At 37.3% G+C, this 19,412-nt stretch overlaps 1 protein-coding gene across 1 annotated transcript in view; it reads right to left on the bottom strand.

Moving 5' to 3' along the window:
* Positions 1-19,412, bottom strand: part of Itih5 (inter-alpha-trypsin inhibitor heavy chain 5) — an 84,382-nt gene that overhangs the window by 59,041 nt on the left and 5,929 nt on the right. The window contains 4 exon segments of the mRNA XM_004854533.3: positions 2,649-2,899; positions 5,725-5,826; positions 6,914-7,077; positions 16,981-17,025. Coding sequence (XP_004854590.2) covers positions 2,649-2,899; positions 5,725-5,826; positions 6,914-7,077; positions 16,981-17,025 — 562 coding nt within the window.

The raw sequence follows: 19,412 nt of genomic DNA, 5'->3' as shown, positions 1-19,412 counted from the left end.
AGCAAAGAGGGAATTAGTCCACTGCACCTGGTTCTGGGAAATACTTGTGAAATCTCAATGTTCTGGAAAGCAAATGATCTGCTTTGGTACAAAGAGTTAGGAAAAGAATTTTTTTAAAAAAATAAACAGATCCCAGGAGATCAATGGTCTGGAAAAATTCCTCTGAGAGAGTAACAAGCCCTGAATATAAACAGTAAGCAACTTTTCAACAAATTGCAATCCAAGCGTAAAACACATACACACACCACAAAGTGCACACAGCTCTGTAGAACCACAGTGGTTCTGAAAATTAGGCAAAGCACATGCATTTCATTAAATGGGTTTACTACCCCTGAGTATTCATCCTAGACATTCTGCTCTCCCCATGATTCTGCCAACTCTGACTGAGCCTTCTTCCCCCTGGAAAAAACACTACTTTCCTATGGTTTTACAAGGGAAACTTTCCGTTTAGATTATGATTAGAGAGAAATGAAATATAAGACATTCCCTAACATGTGTGTATGTGTCTGCTTTTCTTCTCTACTCTGAAGACACTCAATTAGTGATAGACTATTTAGAAGGCATCGGATTAACTCCCACAAGGAGACAAAGGTAATGCAGGGCTGCCTTCAAAGGCACTATGATCTTACAACATTTTTATAGGAAAAAACAAACAGGTAATCATAAAGTGATAATAATAATAATATTTAGCAATTATTAAACTCTTAATCTGGGCCAGTTGCTTTAAACCCATTAATACTTCACTCTGACCTTATAAGACAACGATCCTCCCTGTTTTGTAGATGTGCAACTGGTCTTAGATTGCTGCAGTAATTTCTTTCAAGGTTATGGTCAAGAACTGAACTAAAATCCATTAACCATATAACTGCCACCAACATCCTTCAAGAATGGTGTGTTGTATCTCATGCTATTTCTGAATGCAGACCCCTTGGCAATAGCTTAGTTTTCTCAGTTAGATCTGGATTGCAAATATCAAGTTCAGTGTTTGAAGTCAACATGGTGCAAAGGACTTGAGTCTACCAAGAGGCAGGGGGCACTCAGTCTTGGAGGGTGAACAACTTCTCACATGCAAAGTCATTAACTAAACCATATGCTGCTGTCAGGATGCATTCCTTCCATATTGTTTGCTTTCCCATGTACCAGCTCCAAGACTTAAATATTTTTTGCTTTATATTAAAGACCCACACTCTCTTATTCCACTTGTCTAGTCATTTCTCTCCTCTCCTTCCAGTCTTCTTGATACACATCCTTGTCCAAGAAGATTCTCCAGTCTGCTCTAGAATCTCTGTTCAGATTTTGCACATTTCACTTATTTGGTTATCATTTACCATTTCCCTCCCTGCAACATCACAATTAATTGAAATGTCATTCCAATCCTGGTAAAATTTTTAATATATCTGTCTCATCATCTGTTTGACATCAATCCTTACTGGTATATTAAGTATAGAGTACAACACAAGAAAATATTTAATATAAACTATTAGTTTAAAATAATAGTGATTAAACTTAGACTACATTGAATTTTTCATAGTCATTTTGATAAGTGGAATTCTATTTTAAAAAATCAAAATTTGAGAAAAACTTAAACTCAATGATCCTTCTAATAAACCAAAGCACCTGTATCTAAAATCAAATCTACAGTACATTTTTTTAATTTAAGAAAAAGGTGTGAGAGCATAGTTCAGTGGTAGAGTAGTTGCTTGGCATGCACAAGACCCTGAGTTTAATCCCCAGCACAACACACACACAAAAGGAAAGACTATAACATTGTTGAATGTTAAAAAAACAAATTTTTAGAAAGCAACCCTGTAATTCCATCCATGTCCATAATATAACTAGTTCATATTTTTTAATCTTTAACCAGCTTTGTATTTAATACATTTGACATTATAGTGCATATACAATTTTGCTTTTTTTCGGTCATATGCAAATTGTTTTTATCAGTGTATTTTACTAATGTCCTCCACACTGTTGAATATTTAAGCTGATGGAATGTTTTTACTATGTACTACAAATAATCAGGCAGGTTCCTGTATATAATATCCACAATATTTAAGTGCTTTGTCTCATCAGATTCCTCAGAGTGAGATTACTATTTCAAAAGACTTAAAATATTTTTTCAATCTCCTGTTAGACCTAGCTCTGTAAAAATAAAATTGTGCAGGCCATACTCTTAAGTGAAATAAATAGGACACATGTGTAAACACTGAATAGTTTCTCTGGTGTGAAAAACTAAAAGTGTAAATAGGAATCAAAATGTATAATTGATATTGTGAAATAGGAAGAAAACATCTAAAGGACTAGGGGAGGTGGGAGGGGTAGGGGGAAGGAAAGAAGGGAAAAGAAAAAATATGAGAAAAAGGAAAAAATGGAAATAAAGTCTTTGTAAATAGGGAAGGGTGGGCAGGGGAAGGGGAAAAAGTAAGAACCAAGATACATCATGTAAAGGTACAAGATTCCAGTGATGAATGTAACTGTATTGTATACCTAAAATGTACCTATAAACTTAATGAAAAAATAAAATTGTGCAAGTCAAGGTGTTTGCTTTGTAGTTATCTTTCCAATTTCCACAAAAATGCAAAGCCTTTGTTGAAGGATGCTATTTCTTCTAGAGACTTCTCCGCAGCCAAGTCGCAGCTCTGACTCACCTTCGGCCCTCGCGCTGCCCTTCTGCCTGCTGTTGCGGAGCGGCAGCACCTCCAGGCCCTCGAGGCCCGACCTCTCCAAGACAGTCACTTCCACCGTCAGCCTCCCGACCAGCTGCTGAGGCCGCACGCTGATAATGTGCTCGTATTTGCCGAGGCGCCTCTGCAGAAGCTCCTCGTAACTCAGGAGGAAGATGGCCTTGTCCTTGCTGGGAATCACTAGGGACGCTTTGAACATGTCGGTCCCCTGGTCCCTGTCAGGAAGGCAAAAGAAGCCGCTGTAGGGCTCAGAATAAGAAAAGCCAAGCTACCTGAGTCCCTTCAGACACCTGCTACAAAACACCATGCAGGAAAGACCAGTGGGCACTGCAGGGTGCATCCTTAGAAAGAAAAATAAAAGTTAGTTTTGGAAGAAGCAAAGACCAGTGCTAGAAAGGTTACCAAGGGCTGAAGGATACTGAACAGGAGAGAATTCAAAGACTGCTGACCCCTTCTGCCTCTCCCTGAAACAGACCTCAGGGGGTCAGTGGGAAAGGGCCCCGTAAGCAGGTAAACTGTTAGAAGAGGGAGCTTTGGAGTTAAGCTGTGAATTGCATTCAGCCCTTTGCAGGGATGGCCAATGAAATCCGACATTTTATGTAACACCTAATACATTGTTATGTTTTTGCACCTTGGTAAAATTTAGTAGATGTGTTTAAAGAGGAAAGAACACCGATAAGAATACCAACTATCTCAAACGCTGTCAGTACTTGGAGTGAGGGTTCTCTGAGGTAAAATGTCAGACTAACCACCCAAAGATTAAGAGTGGAAAGAGTAACCCTTAATTCCTAGGACATTTCGGAAAGTTTCCAAAGACTTGGGGGATTGCATAGCAAAAGAATTCTATAGCTCAGAACATGCTGGAAGAGGCTGCAACAAAGGAGAGAACCAAACTGTTGGAAGAATCTCAGAGAAACTGCAGGCCATGGGTTTAGGAGGGCACCAAATAAAGGGAGATGATTCTAAGTCCTATATGAATGAATGACTAAGCTGTACTCCTCTTTTCGGGAACTAACAGATACAAATATTAAGATTGAAAAGCTTCATCAGACAGAATGAATGAAAAAGAACTGACAGCTTAAACCCATTATGGTAAAACTTCAGAACATCAGAGAAAAGATGTAAAAGGAGTGGTATCAGATCACATTAGGTGCATCATCAGTGATACCAGATGTTATAAGATGTTAAGCAATACCTCAAAGTTCAGGAGGAAAATTATTTTGACCTTAAATTCCATACACAGCCATACATATCATTGTAGGTCTCACAAAGTTTATCCTCATGCACCCATTCTAAGCAAGCTACTTGAGAATATACTTGAACAGAATAAAGATAAATACCAGGAGAGACAAAACTATGGAATACAATAAACAGCAAAACAAAAGCAGAAGAAAAGGAAAAGAAATTCCAGGGTAAATGTTTGCAGCAAGCCTGCAAACAGTGACAGTATTGGATGGATCCAGATTCACCCACGCTTTAACATGTTTTAACAGCTCTGAAATCAGAATGTTTTCCCATCAATGGTATCTTTCAATTGCTGCTAGCCAGGCATCTGGGTGATGTGGCTGTCATTGCTTGTAGAAACTTAATTATAGCTATTCCCTTTGTCTCCATTTCAAATGAATTACATGTCTTGTTAGATGTTAATAGTGAGAAAATTAAATTCTACCCCAAAAGGAAAAAGAAACACAATTGGAAACTCCAGGAAAAACAAAATTATGTTCTGATCCAACTCAACTAAATTGTGGCACAATTCTGAACAATTTCAATGCAGACAACTTGGGACACAGCTGTAGTTCAACAAAGTGAGGTTTTAATCGTTTGCTCCAGTGAGGGAGACCACATACCAGAGGCACTGCAAGGCATCTTGCCAAACAAAGGAAGAGATAGGGTTATTACAGGACTGGGGGATGGGTAGAGTGTAGGTAAAGCAAAAGTTCAAGGAAGGAGTGTTTGGACAGGCTAGAAGCAAAGCAGGGCTGTGTGTAAAACCATGAATGTCGGCCTGTACCTTGAGGAAGACTTAAGGTTTTGTGTCTTTGGCAACTAACTGTAGCATTAAGATAAATGTGGAATGTTGTGTCTGAAAAATCTCTTATCTGAAACTCTGGACCTCCTTTGATTTTCTGTGTCAGAGTGAACCCATGGCTCAGGTCTTGCAGGCAAGAGTTTCATTCTCACTAAGAGGATTTCCAACAGCAGATTTTTGATGGGCTATGATTTTAGAGAACTGGGCTTCTCACAGGTCTGCTCTTTTATTAAGGAACAAAAATCAGGTTTACGAGCTCACACCACTCCCTCTAGGTCACTTTTCTGTAAAGGGAATGGAGGCCTTTGTGTTGGGCTAGTACATATTAGTGTACTAGCTGGCTCTTCAGTTAATGTGATTTATATAGTCAAAAGCAAATACTATTTATTGATTTTTAAATGTTCAGATTCAAGTTAGAGGCAAAAAATGTAAGGATCATTACAGACTACAATTTAAATATTAATAACTCTGACAATGCAAACATAAATGATTATATTACAAAAGATGTACACAGGAAATAAGTAAGGACAGTCAGAGTGAAAGGTAGAATACTATCACTTAAGAGAGTAGGGATAGTGTAAAATAATTTAAATACTTTATTAATGGAAGAAGAAATAAAACAATGTAAAAATTTAGATTGCAGAGATGGAATTATTATAATTTTGCTAAATCCTGTTCCTTCACAGAAAAGAGTCAACAGATAATATCTAATTTTTATTAAGAAATCAAGAAAAGGCAACATTATCACACAAGTTAGAGTTAGGTAATTACAAAGAAAACTCTAGAAATGTTAAAAGCAAGTAGGAAGTAAAAACTAAGCAACAGGCACAGTAAAAGTTTCTCTTTTATTATAAATGTTTATCTATTATAGTGTTAATCAAATATATTTATTATTTTGATAAAAAATAAAAAAAAATTTGGAAGAAAGGAAAAGCTAGGTAGGCAAAGGGGTAGAAAGTATATGACACTTTGCTTCACTGGATTTTAATTCCTTAATTAAATAGTACCTACCCATTATCTTCTGTGGTTTTATTCCTTTTCTCCTTTACCCTATCTCCATTCTTCTTTTCTCTTTCTGTAATTTCGCCCTGATATACCTTGTCTCCAATAAGCCTGAAACCCAAGAGACAGCTGTGTTAACAGCGTGCAGTTCCAAGACACATTCAAACATGGACCTCAAAACCATGGCAACCCAAGGAAATATTTTTATTTGCCTCTTGGATATGCAGACAGAATGCATTCCAGACTAGGGCACCAACTTGAATCATTCGTTTCATTCTAGGGCAGTTTTCAACAGGTCCAAATGATGAGACCCAGCCCAGGCACCTCTGTGACTCTCTAGCAGAGAAATCACAAGATCTGCTCAAACTTCCATAAAGATTCTTCAAGTTGACTCTTGCCCACACCAAAAATTAAACCCAAACATCCACCCCATTTTGTACATTTTTATCTCTTGGACCAGAAAAAGAGGAAATACATTCAATCAAGAGTTTCGTGCTATTTGTTTGGGTCTCTCTAAGCCACCTCCCTAATTTCCCTGACTACGAAAGTTCCTCTAGATCCTACTTGCCATCCTTATACTGTAATGTCTACTACTCTCTCAAATGATCCACTTTGATGATTTATTAATTTATTGACTATTTCTCCCAACTGGAATTTCTGGAACAAAGCAACTTTTTAAAAGCATAGGGCCAGGGATTTAGCTCAGTGATGCCAGCGCCTGCCTTGCAAGTGCAAGGTCTAGAGTTTGGGCTATCCCCAGTACCAAAATATAAAATAAAATAAAATAGAAGTATACCAATCCTCTTGAAGAGTACTTGGCCCAGACTGATGAACCAGGATGAAGGAAAAGAAAACGGAAAGGAAGGAGGGAAGACTAGAGAAGTGGAACAAAAGAGAATGGAAAGGAAAAAAGAAGAAAAAGGGAAGAAGGAGGGAAAAGAGGAAAGAAGGCAACCTTCTGATCCATGTATAAAGATCCATATTCTTTTTTTTTTTTTTTTTTTGCGGTACCAGGGATCAAACTCAGGACCTTGTGCTTGCCAGGCAGGCACGGTGCCACTGAGCTACATCCCTGGCCTAAAGATCCATATTCTTAATGGGACATAAATTCTCACAGTCAAAAGCTATGGCCCTCATCATCTTAAGCCCACTCTGAGCGCCCACATAGAAATCTCTCTCTAACCAGTGTGTCACCTACGTGGTGAAGTTTGTGACAAAAGCTGCAGCTGGAATCTGCATCTGGAACTCAACATCCTGGTCCTCAGAAGCTCTGTTCAGCATTTTGCAGGAAACCGTAGTGAAGGCATAACGAGAAATAATGGTAGATTTTACCGAGAATTCTGCCATCAAGGGCTTGGTTTTCTGTTGAAATTAAAAGATACAGAATTCTCAGTGATGCATGGAAGCATGAGTCAAACATTTTGCAAAAGATGCAGGTCTTTTTCCAAAGAGGAAATGATCTTGAAATGATCTTGAAACCCAAGCCAACTAAGACAAGGCAGGATTCCACTACAGTCTTGGGGCACACATGGGAAGTAGCTGTTTTATTCTCATTTAATAGATGGTAGCACATCAGGGTTAGTGAGTGTGCATGCTGGCCCAGGTCAGCACATCTTCATGTGCCCAAGCCCCAGCCTGGTCTTGGTCACGGAGAAGGTGCTCCATAAACGTTGAAAGCAGTGGACTGACTCGAATCACATTGTGCTCTCTACTTTGGGGCAATACCTGAGCAATTCAACCCTCATCTGCTTTATTTATTTATAGTCTTAGGCTCATTTTCAAAATACAGTGAGTTATAACATGTTGATGCCAAGCCAATTGTTCCCATGCTATAAAGAATGACCACAAACCTATTTCCAACAGGTCACCAGGAAGGTTGTTCTGTTTGAACTAGTAGTCATTCGAAACCTTCGAGCCAAATCATGCTCAGCACAGAAAACCACAAGAAGCTCGAGAGATATCTTATATGACACAAGAGAGAAGCAGACATGAATATAAAGTGTAAGTGAGCCTATTCTTAAACACCCACAAGACAGTGAGCTCCATGGATCAGAGCCAAGCACATGAGCAGGAACGGAGAACAGGGAGTGATCAGTGCAGGGCGCTTGATATTTATCTTTGTGACTATTTGTGGCAGAACTTTCAGTCTTAGTGATTCAAAAAAGTTAAAGAAACTTCCCCAGCTTAGGGAAAATGTTAGGGATATGTGTGGTTTTGTTTTTCTTAGGGAGTTAAAATAGAGAAACATATGGAGTCTAGTTAAGTAATGATCAAGTTAAAAAAAAAATAAAAACAGCACATTTGAAAGATTTTTACCTAAAATAGGAAAAGAAACTCTCCAGAGAAGGAGTTACATCAAAATAGTGGTTCCCAAAGTCTGATCCCCAATCCCGTAGCATCAGGACCACCCAGAAATTTGTCAGAGAGGCAGATTCTCAGACCCTACGTCAACACACAGAATCAGAAACTTGGAAGATGGACCAGCAATCTGTGTTTTAATAAGCCATCAAAGTGACCGTGATGTGCACTCAAGTTTGAGAGCCATAAGCTTAAAAGAATTTAACAAGATGACCTTTTTCATATATTTCTTCATCTGTAAATTGAGAGGGCTTTACTCACTAAAATTATATCCAATTTGAGATCCACAGACATAAGCCAAAACCAAGAGTAAAGAATAAAACCTTGGAGTTTAGGAAATTAGTCTTGAATTCAGGAATAATTGGATTGTACAATATTCTTTTATGAAAAATCCAGTCTCTTTAGGACAAAGTCTGTCTCTCTCCCCAGAAGTGATTGGGATTTTAAAAAGATTCTATATGTACCTTAACGAAATGCTTCTGTTAAACAAGCTCATGAAAAACATTTAATATATTTCAGTGAAGACAATGAGGATTAGACTGAGAATGGCAAAAATAATGGTCTCAACAGCATAGCGACCTGGTGAGGTTTTTAAAAATTAAAACTTGGAACTTGTTATCTTTCAAAAAGAGAGCTCCAAGATGAATTAAACCATGAGCTGAGATGAAGCATTGACTTTGATCTGTTATTTCTAGAAACAGGTTTTCTTCATAAATTATGCATAATTAAATGTATTCTTTTATCTCCAAATCTGAGCTGATGCACAAAAAATGGTCCACAGTTACACTTGTGTGTAGTTGTGAAGAATCTAAAAAAAAAATACTGCACACACTTCTGATCTGTATAGATATATTAGACAGGAAATAGTAATCAATGCTTTAAAAAAAATCCTGTGGACTAAGGAAATTCTAGCTTTATTATTCTCCAATTTATTTACATATTAAACTAGTTCTCAAAAAATTGTCATCATATATACACATGGTCAAAACTTTGAATTATAGTGAAATAAAATGAAAAGAATCTCTGTTCCATCTTAGGGTCACAATTTCATTCCTCAGAGATAATACTTCATAATTTTGTCATATCCTTCCATAAATAGATACAGTATTCTTTTGCCTTAAGAGTAAAAATGTATATATAAATATATAAATTATATAATGTATATGAATTAATATATAAATATAATATGTAATTTATGTAATATAATGTAAACATATAATATATAAATGTATGGTTTATATAAATATTTATGTTATTAATATATAAATTAAAAGAAAAGTCATTTTATTTTATTTTATTTTATTTTATTTTATTTTTTTGGTACCAAGGATCAAACTTGGGTCCTTGAGCTTGTGCAGCAGACAGCGAAATCACTGAGCTAAATCCCTAGCCTAAGAAAAATCATTTTAAAATAGGTCCCAAAGGCTTTGCTTCTCCTCCCATTGAGAGGTGCAGTTTAATCCATTCCCCCCTTTCTGGGCCTTAGGGTAAAGTGATGTTCTGGGATTATAAGGCCAGGTCATAAGAAGCCTTCCATCCAGGTCTTCTGGAACACTCTTTGTCCAGGTCTTGAATTACCATATGAGATGCCTGACATTCCCTGCTAGAGAGTCCTGGTCTAGACCCTCCCTTGGCCCAGCTCCAGCCATCCCTACCTAGGAGCCCAGCATGAGGGGAAGCTATCCTGAGTCCTCCAGATCAGCCCATCTGCCGGCTGAATACCACCAGCAACCCACATGGACATCATTGGCCAGAAGAACCACCAGGATGGGCTCTGGCCAAATTCCTGCCCCACAAAACCATATTATAAAATGGCTGTTGCTTTAAGCACTGAGTTTTGCAAAAGATTTTTATGCAGTAATAGAAACAGGACCACCTGCCCAGGCTCTGTTGACATTTGAGTTTGCAGCCCTAGTTAAGTGTGACTTGTCCTTGAATGGAATTCAGTCATTTTATTACTTATCTCAAACATTGTGCTGGTTCCAAACTGTAGATGTTTTATGAGACTAGATGATACTTGACTGCAAAAAATGTTTATAAGCAAATAGCCTAGGCTTCTTACATTTTGGTATAAAGCTGTGAACTTCATAGCTTTGTAATGCAATTTGTAAACCAAATACAAGAGGAAAATAAAGTACTTTTACTAACTGAAAAAAAAACCCAGAAATTTACTAACTGAATAAAATTTTTTAAAAACTGTAGATGTTTTGCTTATTGTGTTTTATAAACTAGGCTTCTTCAGATGAAAAATACCCCTGGAATCTTTTTGGAAGAGGTTACAGAATAAATTATAAAGACAATGTAGAAAGAAAAGACTCTGAGGTCAGAGCCTCTTATTTCACCAATGCAGGCTAAAGTCATTTACTGTATGACTTAGCCAGGTCACACAGGTAGAGGATAGTAAATCCAGGATGTCAGTCAAAAGCCGCTGATTTCCCAGCCTGCCCTTCTCATAAAAGGATTCCAGAGGCATCTCGGCTGGTCAAGACTGATAATCATTAGATATTAATCATTGAAATACAGAACTCCAGGGCCAGGGATTTAGCTCAGTGGTTCCGGTGCCTGCCGTGCAAGTGCAAGTTCCTGAGTTCAATCTCCAATACCAAAAAAAAAAAAAATACAGAACTCCAAAAATTTACTAAATATAACTTTGTCTTTGTTGCTGATTCAAAATCTACTTATGAACCTTGGTTATTTCCTATTAAATTGTAAGTGCTGAAGAAAGAAGATCAAGCCGAATCTATTCTGCACTGTTGTCGCGTTCTGACACTTTCCAAAAAGTCTCCTGTCAACTTCTCATTTTACTGTACATAAAAGAGGGTTACTCTGGGGGCAGAGGGCTTACTCATTAAGTACATCTGAGTTCAATGGAAGTTTGTAACTCTAGCTACACAGCATGCCAAATAAAACTTAGCTCTTTCAGTATATAATTCTTGCCCAGTACTATTTTTAAAATAATTGAAAACCTTCCCTTGGTACACTGAGACTACTTTTTAAGTCATGTTGATTTATTCTTACAAGATAAATAATTTTCTTGAAGTTAAAATGTGAAAACATTAACATTTATAAAACATTAAGTCTATTACAGTATCCTCTTAGGCCTACAATTAAGATTATGGATGCAGTAGATTTTCCATAATATTACATCAAGAATATGGACCATAGTTTACAGGCCCAACAGACAAGCAGAAAAGTTTCAAAAAACTATTTTAGTTTTATTGCTTCTTCCCAGTTACTCTTTTCCAGGAGTCGCTGCTGCTACTTATGCACCATAGCCTTGCCCTCTTGGTACAGAATTCATGGTCTAGAAGCTACCAGAATCGGTTATGTACACATCTTTAACAGCTCTGGCTACCAATCCCTTACCCCTACCCCTGCTATACTGCAATCACATGGGAAAGAGAAGCCACGTGTTCTCATTCTCCCTCCTCTTCCTTCTCTCCTCCTCCTCCTCTCCCTTCTCCCCCTCTCTTTTTCTTCCTCCTCTCCCTCTTTTTCCTCCCCCTCTTCCCCTTCTTCTTCCACTTCCTCTTTCTCCTCCCCTCCTTCTCCTTCTCCTCCTCCTCTTCTTAATTCATGGCTCTCAGAACAAAGAATAACTTAAAAAACATTTGTGGCATTAAATTGAATCTAAATCTTGAATACTCAAACAGAAAAATATATATCCACCAAAATGAAATATAATAAATATATTATAAATAAATTATAAATATATAATAAATGAAATATAACTAGTATTTATTAGGCACTGCTAAAGACTAAATTCTATGACAGTTTGGGAAGCAGTATCACACATGGTTCCTTATCTCAAGGCACTTACAATTAGTTGGAAAGAAAGGACCAAAAAATGTAAAAAATATAAAAAGCAATATAGAAACATATAGGAAGGAAGATATATGTGTATCTCCAGATAGATGGTAGGTAAGTAGGTAGAAACTTTGACTACAAGATCTTCCAGAGTTCAGAAAACAGATAGGAGGCTTGAGGTGTGGCTCCATAGCAGAGCATTTGCCTACCATAACTGAGGCCCTGGGTTCAAGTTATTATTCTCCAAATAAACAGAACAATATCCCAGGAGAAAGATAAGTCAGTGGGGTCTTTAAAAATGTAAGAAAAATTTCTAAAATAGATGTAGAATTTGTATATGATCAAAGAGAACAAAAAGAACATTTTAGACACCCAAAAGATGTGAAAACAGAAATGATCCTGGGCCTAGCCCATGACAGTGAATGGGCCAGTTTATTTAGAAAGGAGAGCACCTTGCAAGAAGCGTATCAGACAGGCAGGCGAAAATTGTCAGGCAATGACACTGAAAAGCAAATACAGAGTTTCGAATTGTACAAGTTCATGAAAATGTGTCATAAAATCAAAGACATAATAAAACAGTTGCCTCAATGTTTCCCACTACACGGTTTTCAAAAATCCAGCATGTTTTCCATATTTCCACTTCAGTGATAATTTTGTTTGGGGATGTCAACTACAAAATAGCAGGCAAAAAATTAATCTTCCTGTGACAGAATGTCATTTCTTCATTTTTCCTACAAAAGCAAAACAGATGGAAAAGTAGTTTAAAGCAGGGAGTGTCTTAATTAGCTGCCTAAGGGACCAAAGGTTTTTGTATGACTCATGTGAGTTACTTAAAATCAAGTCACCCTGATGTCCCGAATTACCCATGCTGCCATCTGGAAATATGACTGAGGAATGTTTGGGACACAGTTGCCAGCACCCAAGCCCCAGTGCCTCCTCCAACAAGATTAACCTTTTGATGTTTTATTCTGGTCTAACCATTTTTCAGACACCATAATTTGGGAGTTTCTTTATCACCTCGGAAATCATTTACCTCCACTCTCCCTCACGGTAGAGAGGAAAACACTAGAGTGTGGCAATTCAAAGATATTTATAAAACATTAATTCCTCTCCTTCTTGGAAAAAAATACAGTGCACATTGTTGTTACGCTAAGCAGAAGACAAAGATATTTCCCAGTTCTTACCACCCACACTCTGTTCATTAAGTGAAGTGTGGCTCATTCAGAAGACTGCAGTTAGCATGAGATGGTTAGAGCGCCGGATACAAGGACACTCACGCCGTGAACTGAGACTGCAGACACAGGCAGGAGCCAGATCACCCAGGGTCTCATATGTTCTTGGATTGTATCCGGCAGGTGATGCAGAGTATTGAGGACATTCACAGGACAGTGTGACATGCCAGGTCTACTGCTGAAGAGATCGTTGCAGTACATTCGGGTAGGCAAAGTTCGTGTAAAAAAGTTTATAAGATAGCTGTCAGGCGTGGTTGCGCAAGTCAGTAATCCAAGCATTCAGGGAGTCCAGCCTGGGCAGTTTAGGGACTCAGAGAGACTCTGTCTCAAAATTTAAAAGGCTCTGAGAATGTAGCTTAGTGTGGAGGCCCTGGGTTCAATTCCCAGTACTAAAAAAATTATAATAAACATAAGACTTCAAAATTTCTAAGAGGTTTCTAAGAAAAGCTAAAAGATCATATAAGTAGGCTAAGCTAAGGAGTAAGGAAAATCTTGTGACCAAGAACAAAAACGTAGAAACAAAAAGAAAAGACAGACTTGTTTATTACTTAGGAACTCAAAACTTTTATGTGACAAATATACCATAAACAAAGTTAACAGACAAATGAGAGATTTGTGGAGGAAATTGTCCAACTCAGAAGACAGAAAGTATTTAAATATGCAAAGATCTCTGACAAATTGACAATTAGGGGGCATAAAAACACAACAGAAAAATGAGCAAAGGATCTGGTAAAAGCAATTTGGAGAAGAACTACTCTGGATACCTAACAAATCTATTTTAAAATGTCCAACTCTGTACATACTCAGGGAAATGCAAGCAAAACGAACTAGGAGATGTCTTTTTATATATATCTAAGAGACTGGCAAATCAAAAAGTAATTATATTGATTGCTGGCAGGAATGTGCATATTCATCACTGCTGATAGAAATGGAACTAATAGAGTATTAAGAGTAATAGTATTCAAAACAGAACCTGACAAATATCAAAATTGAAAATGTATACTACTTTGAATCAGCAATCCTTTCACTGAAAATCTAAGCCACAGCATTAAACTAACTGTGAAAAATAGAATATACAAAAGAGAAGAGGTTTTGCTTTTTTTTTTTTTGCACTGTTTATGGGGCAAAAAACAAAATAAATAAATAAATAAAACCCTGGAAACAAATTGAGCTTTCATCAGTAGTAAAATGCTTTATAAATTATGGTGTGCCAACTGAATACTAGTCACCATTTAAATAATGGATACCACTATGCCAGATAGAGTATTTTTAGGTGAAAATAATAAGAAAGAGAGGAATACATATAAGTGAAAGGGCAGTTTGGTGTATTAATTAAGAGCATGGACCCAGAAACTTCCACATCTTTGGGATTCAATCCTGGCTCTACCATTTCTTACCAACTGTGTCATCTTGGAAAAGTTACTCAGTCATACTGAACCTCAGTTCTCTCATCTGTCAAATGCTGCAAAGAATCGTCATAAGAGTAATTAAATTATGCACATAAAGCACTCAGAAGAAATCTAGAATCCTAGCACTCAGGGAAGCTGAAGCAGGAGGAACATAAGTTCAAGTCCAGTCTTAGCAATTTTTCAAGACCTTCTCTCAAAAAATATAAGTAAGTAAGTAAATAAATAAATAAATAAATAAATGGCTGGAGATGTAGCTCATGCCAAAGGCCCTAGGTTCAATCTCCAGTACCATAAAAGATAAAAAAGGCCTTTAGGATAACATCTGGTGCATAGTAAGCACTTAGTCAATGTCAGCTACTGTATGTTCCCACTGTTTTAAAGCAATGATCAGAAATTTCATACGTACTGATGTATATAAGCTTCTCCACCTGTCACTGGTGGGTTTTCTCAGTGATATTTGTCACCTTCCCAAATATAAATATTTATTTTGTCTTTTTGTCTTAATCTTCCCAATTTCAGGCTCTGTGAAAGACAGAGTATTCTCTCTATTTTTTTATCACCATATCTCAATGCCTACATCAGTCCTGAGCAGGTCACAGGCACTCCAAAAACTATTTTGTTGGATGAATGAATGAATGAGTGATGAATCCATATATTGTTAGGAGACTATTCTCCATGAGTCTGTGGCATTTCTGCACATTTTGCAAGCCCAAAAACTAGCTTCTTTTGTTCTGAACCATCTACATAAGGATGCCTGTATAATAAACAATTAGAAAACAGGTGGTATCTCGCTCCAGAGCAGAAGGCAAGTTGGCTGAATAACCAGAATAATAAAGGGAATATCTCCCTCCACAGACATTGATCAGGCAGCTTTAATGCTCACTATCTCAAATCAGGTTCTCTAAGCTTAAAGTCACTCATTTGTGCAACCAACTTCATGTGTAGGTGCCACCTGGCCCTCTCTGTATCACCATGTAGGAATTGGGGTTGCGGAACCAAGCAAATCCACCCTTTGGCTACTGCTGTTACTATAATAACACACACACTAGGTCTCTGATGTAGTATGCTCCACCAGCCTTCAAGAAACGGTAACAACTTCTTAGCTTGAAAGCAGGGAGACTCCCAGGTGCTTCACAATTTGTATGTACCTATGTTTATTATGATTATGTGAGCAGGGAGGAAAACATAAAAGAATGAATTCTAGGCTAACAAATTCAGGGTTGTAGGGAAGTAGAATGGGGAAGAAAGGGGAAGATGAAGAAAAGAAAGAGGAGGATGAAGAGAAAAAACAACGAAGTCTCAGTCCAAGTATAGTAATGACTGTGACACGTGTAAAGATAAATTGACTTACACACCTGCCAGAGATAGGCCAAGGTGTACAAACACTTCACCAGAGCCTAAATAATTCATAATTCACTGCACACAGTCATAAGGAGAACTGAAATTTTTTAAACACATTGCCACTTATTCCCTTCAAAACATTCCCTCTTGGGCTGGGGATTTAGCTCAGTGGCACCACATCTGCCTTGGAAGAGCAAGGTCCTGAGTTCGATCCCCAGTACCTCCTAAAAAAAAAAAAATTCCCTCTTGCTTCAAATACCCTTGTGCCATTGTTCATGCCACTTTCTGGAGCAGTTCTGAAAGCCTCTTTTCTGAGAGTGCTTATGAGGTGTGAACAAAGACGTGTGCTGCCAAGTGCCATCCAATGGAAAGCAGGCCTGTAAAAACATTATGTTATGTGTTTCATTATCCACGTGGATCTGGCACCTGTGACTTGTGGATCTTCCTCAAAGTCAAAATGACCATGAAATATAGTAAGTGTTTTGAAGCTACTCAGGACATCAAGTCAGACACAACAGTGCAACTGAACACACAGATTTCCAGAACTGCTTCAGAAAACTGCAAGAACCATGGGATAAGTGTGTTTGAAGTGAGGGGAAGTGTTCTGAGGAGGATTAATGGCAATGTCCCTTTTATTGCAAAAAATGTTTAATTCGCCATATTTTTCTATCACACCTCATAACCCCCTGGAGTTTCTAAACATTTGCTCAAGCTTCAATCTATAAGCCTCCAACACCCATTGAGGGCCTGCCCAGCATTCATCACGTGTCATTTTAATATGCAGATGTGCATTCTCTGTTTGCTTTAGGGGCTTACTTCACAGCAACAAAGTCTTCATTTCCTGGGTAAGGATGTCGTAAAAAATAAATAGAGGTTATATTTAGATTATTTTTTTGAAGGAAGTCTTTGAAACTCCATGCTTTGTCCTTATATAGTCCTACTAAATCATTTTTTTTTCAAAGAAAGAAAGAGCTACTTCAAGTAATGTTATAAAAGAATCAGCTACTTTGCTCTGTTAGGGTTCTTCTGTAAGCAACTTTCAAGCTTTGGAAGGCGAGCATGCAACGCGGTACAGAAGAGAGGGGAATGGACTCCGAGTGTGCCACAAATATACATACCAGTCTCTGCAACAGCCTGAGCTGCCTGGGAACCCTCAGTCCAACCTAGAGAGAGAAGAGACATGACAGAGGATTGAGAGGGCATCCTTGAGTGGCATCTGTGAGGGGTTAAATGCATTCAACTTCACCTAAAGGACTATTCAGCCTGAAAAGTAGTTTTGATTTTTCAGCAGAGACTTGGTTTCTGGGCCAGAATTTGCATCCATCTCTCTCAGACCAGGTTGATCTTTGACCCAAGAGGTCATACTACCTTGTCCTCTGATTGCTTTTAAATTTGTAAGAGGAGTCTAGATAAAGTGACAAGGACAGATAATTAGAATATTTGTATTGTTTCATTTTAATTTTGGCTTGATCCAGGCATGGCAGTGCATACCTGTAATCCCAGCACTCAGGAGGCTGAGGCAAGAGGATCATCGTGAGTTCAAGGCCAGCCTGGGCTACTAATGAGTTCAAGGCCAGCCTGAACTACGAAGTGAGACTTGTCTCAAACAAAACAAAACAAAACAAAACAAGACACTGTAAAACTGTTTTCCAAAGTGACTACAGTATTTTATATTATACCTGTATTCATGTCTTTTAATTTAAAAATTCTACTTACAGTCAGATTTAATATAATACTTAAAGTATCATGAGACAGGACATCAGTAGAAAAAAATTAATGTATAAGAAAATTCTTTTCAACTTTTAAAACAATTTTTCTTAATTAGAAATAGCCTAAAATACCCTTAAAAGTGGTTTGGTTACATATATCATGCGACATTGATTAATTACAACACAGGTCTTGAAAATAATGGTGTGGATGTATATTCACTGTCATCAACATGACATCATGTTAGTGGGTTTTAAGGCTGTTCACTAAATATTTTTCTAGCTCTGCCAGAATGACCCCCATGAGTAGATAGGGCCATATACTACTCTAGCCAATAATGTAAATAACATCTGTCACTTCTGGGCCAAAAATTAAAATACAGACATTTGATCCTGCAGAACAGCCTTCTCCCTCTGGTACAGTAATTAACAGTATTTGGAATGGTATCCGCTCCATCAAGCCCAAGTTCACAAGTGATCACAATGTGTATACTTGTTCCACTGCCAACTCAAGGTGGACAACTTGTATAAGCAAGAAATAAATGTTTGTTATTTAAGATATAGAGACTTGGGGCTTGTGTGTTACCAAGTGTAACCTAGCAAATTCTGACAGATATACTAAAAAATATATTTTTATTATATATGTTTTACATTATATATATTTATATTTTATGGATATATTTTATATATATATATTTTTTTGGTACTGGGGATTGAACTCAGGGCCTTGTGCTTGCAAAGCAGGAGGCGGCACCACTGAGCTAAATCCCCAGCCCTCAAAAAATATTTTTAAATACTAATCAACAAGACATTATATTTAAAATCATTTGTTTTTAAGTAGACATGTTTTATATGTAGCATGTGCACCAAAATGCAAAGGGCTATTACTTTTGGATGGGTGAATTCCTTTTCTTTATGCTTTTCTTTTTTTTTTTCTGTTTTTAAATTAATTTTGTTGGTACATTTTAGGTATACAATATAATGACATTCATCATTGGAAATTTGTACCTTTACATAATATATTTTCCTTCTTATTTTTTCCCCATTCCTCTGCCCTCCAACCCCTCCACTCCTCCTTATTTACAATACACTTTTCAAAATTCAGTTTTTAACATATTACTATAGATTATTTCAGTAATGGAATAAACAATAAATATATTTGCATCTTAAAAGCTGAAAGTATAACAAATTGTTTTAATCTCATCCTTTCCTTTATCCCTCAAATATATATATATTCAAATATACAAATGTATATTTACATAGATATATGATATATTTGCATAAATATATATATATAATATTTGCATATGTAAGTTAACACTAGAAGCCATGACATAGTCTGCTGTTTAATAGAACATAAATAGAAATGGTACAGGATCTAGATTGACAACCACCCTAACTGCAAATGGAAATCAAACAATTTCCGGAATGATGCTGTTTTCTGATTTCTAACGTGAGTTGAGCTGTATGGGGCACCAATGGAAGGCCATAATAAGGATCCTAGGCAAGTTCTTCACAAATTCTGCAGCTCATCTCAGGTCTTTACCTCCCTAAAATTGTGGAATAGGCTAGGGAACACTTAAAATAACTATGGTTGGAAGGAGAGCCAAGCCCCTCTCAGGTGTTAGATTCTCTATGTTGACCTAAAGTATTTTCTTTGAAGTTTCCTCCTTTGTAAAATAGGCTTTCTAAGAAAATAAGCAAGGTTTAAGGAGAACAAGAGAAGTTGGTTTTTTCATTTTGAAGATGACTATCTTATGTCTCAGGGGATCCCTGTGGCTACAGTTCAATACAAGTTTAAACTCAGGTTGACCCAGAACCAAAACATCCTAGTACAGACAGAT

This window comes from Heterocephalus glaber, unplaced genomic scaffold (genome assembly GCF_053883595.1).
Source record: "Heterocephalus glaber isolate CG9 unplaced genomic scaffold, H.glaber_assembly_v1.0 deba00001472, whole genome shotgun sequence".
Taxonomy (NCBI): Eukaryota; Metazoa; Chordata; class Mammalia; order Rodentia; family Bathyergidae; genus Heterocephalus; species Heterocephalus glaber.
Note: the sequence above shows the minus strand (reverse complement) of the source record. Positions and strands in the feature narration are given on the sequence as shown.